The sequence below is a fragment of the Mobula hypostoma genome, chromosome 8 (assembly GCF_963921235.1).
Source record: "Mobula hypostoma chromosome 8, sMobHyp1.1, whole genome shotgun sequence".
NCBI classification, from domain to species: Eukaryota; Metazoa; Chordata; class Chondrichthyes; order Myliobatiformes; family Myliobatidae; genus Mobula; species Mobula hypostoma.
This window is the reverse complement of record NC_086104.1, coordinates 9,038,323-9,045,279: the sequence shown is the minus strand read 5'-3', so window position 1 is coordinate 9,045,279 and position 6,957 is coordinate 9,038,323. Positions and strand designations below refer to the sequence as shown.

Here is a 6,957-nt window from a genome sequence, read left to right as displayed (position 1 = left end):
CACTTTCCGAGAAGGCGGGTTTTGAGGCCCTCCGTCCTTTTCTGTGTGTTGCTCTTAATAGACAATCTCTGGAGGAATTCTGCGGATCGAACTGCATCTATTGGTGGGCGGGGGTAAGAATTCGTTCTTGAAGGTTTTACTGTGGGATTTACTTCTCAAATCTCGCGCCCGCGCTGGGAGAGACGCGGGAGCGAGCACAGGCGAGCGCGGAGATTCTCAACTCCGGCAAGTGTATTGATACGTACTCCGGAGAGACAGAGCCGGTGAGAGTGTGAGGAAAAAACAGAGTGAGCCATATATATATATAGAAAAAGAGAGTGTGGCAGTCATGCTGAGAGAGTGGAACAGAGAGATTGCCACAGGGAGAGGTAGCGTAGCGTCCCAATGAGAGAGAAAGTAGGCAACGGAGAGTCTTAGAGAGAAATACAGAGCGAGCGAGCGAGAGAGAGTTCAGAGATCCAGAGATTACCAGAATGAGAAATTGCGAGCCAGAGGAAGAGACAGGGAGAAAGAGGAAGAGAGAGGGAAAGAGAGGGAGAGGGAGAGGGGGGAGAGGGAGAGAGAGAGAGAATTGCACAATGCAATGAGAATATTATAGAGTGTCAGCAAAAGTGTGCAGAAAGAGGCAAGGTGTGACAGAGAAAAAGGGAGGTGCAGGGAGAGAGAGAGGGAGAGAGTATTGCACAATGCAATGAGAATATCATAGAGTGTCAGAGAGTAAAAGTGCACCAAGAAGAGGAAGGTGTGACAGAGAAAGGCAGGTGCACAGAGAGAGAGCGTGTGTATTGCAATGAGAATATTATAGAGCGTCAGCAAAAGTGTGCAGAAAGAGGCAAGGTGTGACAGAGAAAAGGGGAGGTGCAGGGAGGGAGAGAGAGAGAGAAAGAGAGAGGAGAGGAGAGGAGAGGAGGAGAGGGACTCTGCTTGAGGGGTTTGCTCCCTCTCTGTACCAAGGACTGTGCCAGGGCTGGAAGCTGAGAGGAAGAGCCCCTGGCTGAACCCGGCAACATGCAGCCTCTCACCGGCACTCTGTTCGTCTCTACATTGCTGTTGCTCATCACCCTCTCCAGCTGCAACTTTACAAGGTAAGACCCCGGTTCAGATGAAAGGTCTCGACCCAAATCACTGACCATCTACCTCCTTCTGCAGATGCTGCCTGACCCTTTGAGTTTCCTCTACAGTTTATTTTTTTACTCCAGATTCCAGCAGCTGCAATCTCTTTTATTGTCAATGAACTACATTTATTTTTTAAGTGGATGTTTATATTTTTTATTGATTTAGGGATAATTTTGTGATATATTTTTCAGCCAGGCTGAGAATGTGAATGGAATCTCCTTCCATATCTTGTATATTTAAAATTGTTTTTTTTCTGTAAAAATGCAAGTTCATTTTGTGAATGCTTGTTAATCATCCGATTGCAAATGAATCAATGTTTCAATGTCCACCTTGCATCGTAGCTGGGATCTAATTATAACACACACACACACACACACACACACACACGCAAAATGCTGGAGGAACTCAGCAGGTTAGGCAGCACCTGTGTAGAAAAATGAACAGTCAATGTTTTGGACCTCCAACATGTCAATGATTTAATGCTCTCTGTAGAGACTGCCTGACCTGCTGAGTTTCTCCACCATTTTGTGTGAACTGCTCAAGATCTCCAGCATCTGCAAGTTCTCTTGTGTGTCTGGGATCCAACGATACCTGGTTCTCTGAGACTGAGACATTTATTGAAAGCTTACAGTCACATTACATTTTGCAAACTCATTTTCGGTACTACTGTTGATATACATGAGTAACTTGAAGTTTATAGGGACTTGCAAAAGGCACATGTATATAGCTAGGGTGCCTATGACTTTTGCATAATTTTATGTTTTGTACTATACCTCTGCCACAAAAAAACAAACTTCATGACATATGTAATGATTAACAAACCATTTGTTTGGAATCAAATGACCTTCCCTATTGTCTCACGGCTGGATGTGTCTGCACCTACTCAACACCCCACCCCTGACACTCCTTCTGTGTCACCTGTTTCACACCCCTCCTGCAGAGCTCCACCCTCATCCTTCCCAACATAATGTGCTCACAGCAGATTCACAAACTTATTCTCCACTAAAAAAATTAAAAGGCATCTGTTAGTCTTGCTAGACCATGGATCTGCGGCTGGAAAGTCTTCACTCTCCAGGGCGCAGGCCTGGGCAAGGTTGTATGGAAGACCAGCAGTTGCCCATGCTGCAAGTCTCCCCTCTCCACGACAGCAATGTTGTCCAAGGGAAGGGCATTAGGACCCATACAGCTTGGCACCGGTGTCGTCGCAGAGCAATGTGTGATTAAGCGCCTTGCTCAAGGACACAACACGTTCCCTCGGCTGGGGCTCGAACTCACGACCTTCAGGTTGCTAGTCCAATGCCTTAACCACTTGGCCATGTGCCCACAATTCTTCACTACACGTTGTCAAATACAGCACTGGGCAAAAGTCTTTGGCACCCTAGCTATATATACTTTGCTAAGACTTTTGCACTTTACAGGCCATTTGTCGCACAGTGTTGTGCCGACCTTTTCACATACTCTTTAGATCAATCTAACCCTTCTCTCCCACATAGCCCTCCAGTTTTCTTTCACCCGTGCACCTATATAAGAGTTTCTAAAATGTCTCTAAAGGGTCTGCGTCTGCCACCACCCATGGCTGGACATTGCAAGCATTCACCACTCTCAGTGCATGGAACTTACCCCTAACGTCCCCCTATAATAATTATAATCATAACTTATTTACAGAGCAATTTTCATACAGCCAATATAGTTCAAAGTGCTCTACAATGCGATAAAGTGCAAGCATGAAAATAAAATTAAGAAAATAAAAATAAACACGAGTCTTATGGACAAAAAAATGTTTGTTAAAAACAAAATGAAATAAACAGGTTTTGAGCTGGCTTTTAAAAGTGTCGACTGCGTCTGCATCCCTTATAGTTTCAGGTATCGGATTCCACAGTTTAGGAGCATGGTTTACAAAAGCTGACCTGCCATTTATCTTTTGAGGGAGATGGTTTAAGTTTAAGCCTCTGGCAGAAGAAGACCCGAGCGCTCGAACAGGTTTATAAAATGAAAATAATTTGGTGATGTACTCAAGTCTCAGCTATTGAGAACTTTAAAACATGTAGGACAACTTTAAAATCAGTTCTACAAGATCCAGGAGGGCAATGCAGATTAGCTAGGGTGGGTGTTCCTTTATCCTGATTTTGGTTAAAGGTCTAGCAGCAGCGTTCTGAATCAGTTGAAGTTTGTGAATAGATTGCTCTGGAAGGACAGTATAATGAGCATAGCAGTAATCTAGTCTATTCAATAGAACGGCATGAATTGTTTTTCAGTATCATTACATAAGACATTTGGACGGGTACATGGATTGGAAATATTTTGATGGCTAGGGGTCAAATGCAGGTGAATGGAACCAGCTTTAGATGGACATCTCGGTTAGCATGGATTAGTCAGGCCGAAGGGTGTGTTTCCAGAATCAGAATCAGATTTAACATCATTGGCATATGTTGTGAAATTTGTTGTTTTGTGGCAGCAGTACAATACTTAAAGATAGAAAAACTCTGTGAGTTACGGTAAGTCTGAACAGTATTCGCAAAGTTCCAGAGCAGTAACATGCCAATACCTGAACCAACCAAAGCAACAACTGCGGAGTATTGGAAGAGTATATGGGAGAAGGAAGCATCACATAACACCAGTGCCCAATGGCTGAAAGACCTGCAAGTGAGCCTCTGCAATCTGCCAGAGGAAGAACTAGTCACCATCATAGCAGTGGATGTCCAGCAATGGGTAGCAAGTATGAAGAACTGGACATCACCAGGGCCTGACGTGATCCACGCCTATTGGCTGAAGAAACTAACAGCGTTACATACACGGCTGGCAGCTCAAATGAACTTGCTGCTTGAATCAGGCTCTCACCCTGACTGGCTAACTCAAGGAAGGACAGTACTCATAATGAAGGATCATCACAAAGGAGCAACTGCATCAAACTATCGGCCTATAACCTGTCTGTCAACAACATGGAAGCGCCCATCAAGCATCGCAGCCAGCAAGCTGAAGGAACATGTGTGTAAATTCCTGAGTCATACTCAGAGGGAATTGGTAATGGAACCAAAAGCTCCAAGCACCAACTACTGGTAGACAAAACCGTCATGTGAGACTCTAAGACTAGGCAAACCAACCTAAGCACAGCCTGGATTGACTATCAGAAAGCATACGACTTAATGCCTCATACATGGATCCTAGAATGCCTGTCTCTGTACAAGGTCAACATAACACTAAGGATCTTCATCAAGACTCAGTGGGTTGCTGGAGGATGATGCTAGAAGTTAACTCAAAGCCAATAGCACGTGACCATCAGGTATAGAATATAGCAGGGTGATGCACTATCCCCACCAATGTTCGGCATAGGTTTGAACCCCCTCTGCCAGATCATCTCAAAGAGCGGATGTGGGTACAGGTTCAAGAGTGGAGTGACCATCACCCACCTCCTGTATATGGATGACATCAAGTTGTATGCCAGAAATGAAAGAGACATTGACTCACTAATCCACCTGACAAGGGTGTACAGCAGAGACATCGGGATGCCACTGGGACTGGAAAAGTGCAGCTGGATGGTAGTGAAAAGAGGCTAACTCATCAAGACTGAAGGAGTTGAGTTGCCTGAAGGCCAGATACCAAGTGTACAGGACAGCTACAAATACCTGGGGATCCTGCAGGTGCCTGGAAGCCAAGATAAAGACAGAAGGAAGGCTGCAACATCCAACTACCTCCAAAGAGTGAGACAGGTCCTAAAAAGCCAGCTGAATGGGAAGAACAAGATCAGAGACATCTACATATTCACCCTACCAGTCATCAGATACCCTGGCACAATAGTGTGCTGGCCAAGGAATGAACTGGAAATCACTGATATCAAGACCCGGAAACTACTTACGATACATGGAGGATTCCATCCAAAGTCCAATGCCGAGCAGCTGTACACCCACTGGAATAAAGGAGGACGGGGATTTGGAAGTGTCAAGGCTACAGTCCTGGAAGAAATGTGAAACATCCATGAATCTGTCAGGAAGGTGGCTCTGAAGGATGACCTGCTTGGAGAAACCTCAGACAGCAGGCAGGGGACATGGAAATGGAAATGGGTGAAGCAGAGCCAGAGGACCAGAGGCCATGGCAGGACAAGTCACTGCATGGGATGTAGCATCGCCAGATATGAGAGGTGGCTGACATAAGAAAGTCCTACCAATAGCTGGAAATGGCAGGGCTGGTACAGCACAGAGCCAGTGCACATGGCTGCACAGGAACAGGCGCTGAGCACAAGAGCAATAGAAACAGGGGTCTATCACACCAGACAAGACCCAAGATGCAGACTGTGCAAGGAATCAGCTGCAAACCATCCAGCACACAGCAGCAGGGTGTAGGATGCAGGCAGGGACAGCATTCACTTAACGGCACAACCACATTGCAGGAATTGTGTACAGGAACATCTGTACTGAGTATGGATTGGACACTCCCCAGTCCAAATGGGAAACACCCGAGAAGGCAGTGGAGAACGACAGAACTGAAATCCTGTGGGACGCAAATACAGACTGATGAGCAGATACTGGCCAACTGACCACACATTGTAATACTGGACAAGGAACAGAAGAAAGCAATAGTAATGGATGTGGCAATCCCAAATGACAGTAACATCAGGGAGAAAGAATATGAGAAGCTGGAGAAATACCAGGGCTTGAAAGGGCAGAGAGAAAGGATGTGGAAGATTAAAGCTAAAGGTATCCCAGTGGTGATAGGAGCACTTGGAGCTGTGACACCTGGACTGGGAGAGAGGTTCCAACAAATCCCGGGAACAACACCTGAGATCTCAGGCCAGAAGAGTGCACTACTAGGAACAGCAAGGATACAGCATTGAACCCTCAAGCTCCCAGGCCTCTGGTAGAGAACTCGGGATTGAGTAAAAAATACACATACACACCACCCATAAGGGAAGAGAAAAATACATAAAATAGTTAAATTAAATAAGTAGTGCAAAAATAGAAATAAAAAAGTAGTGAGGTAGTTCATGGGTTCAACGTCCATTCAGAAATCGGATGGCGGAGGGGCAGAAGCTGCCCCTGCGTCATTGAGTGTGTGACTTCAGGCTTCTGTACCTCCTCCCTGATGGTAACAGTGAGAACAAGGCGGCTTCTGGGGGAGAGGGGGGTCCTTAATGTTGAATGCTCAGAGATGCCTTGGATACTATGGAGGTTAGTGCCTATGACAGAGATGACTCATTTTATAACTCCCTGTGGCTTGCTTCAATCCTGTGCCGTAGCCCACCAGTACCAGACAGTGATGCAGCCAGTCAGGATGCTCCCCATACTACATTTGTACTGTGTCTTTTGTTTTACTCTATGACACTATCAGAATAGGTTGTGTGAACATTTTGTAAGCGCCTCTATTCAGTTGGTGAATTGGCAAATTCATTACTGTCACGTGAACCAAGGTACAGCGAAAAAGTTTGTTTTTCATGCCATCCTCACAAATCATGTTATTTTAACTGTGCATTGAGGTAGTATAAGAGGGAACAGTAACAGAAAGCAGAATAAAGTGTTACAGTTACAGTGAGAGTGCAAAGCAGGCAGATAAGGTGCAAGGTCCTAATGAGGTAGATTGTGAGGTCAAGAGTCCAGTGTATTATGTTGAGAAATTATTTCATTACAGCAGGGTAGAAGTTGTCCTTGAGCAATTTTAAAAGAAAAAAAAATGAGGTCTATTTGTCACATGTATACTTACATATTGAAAAATACAGTGAAATGTTTTCATCAAGTCAAATTGGTGAGGACTGTTCTGACAGCAGGCAGCGCGCAAGTGTCTCCACGCATCTGGCGCAGACATAACATACCAACAAATTACTAACCTTAACTTAACCGAATGTGCTTGGGC

The 6,957-nt window shown here is 45.1% G+C and overlaps 1 protein-coding gene across 1 annotated transcript in view; it reads left to right on the top strand.

Annotated features, from left to right (window-relative positions):
* The first annotated feature begins 687 nt into the window (after positions 1-687).
* The window catches only part of cd109 (CD109 molecule), a 265,250-nt gene continuing 258,980 nt past the window's right edge, over positions 688-6,957 (top strand). Inside the window, exon 1 of the mRNA XM_063054966.1 lies at positions 688-1,085. Within this exon, the coding sequence (XP_062911036.1) occupies positions 1,009-1,085 (77 nt within the window). The 5' untranslated portion in view covers positions 688-1,008. The remainder of the gene's footprint in view (positions 1,086-6,957) is intronic.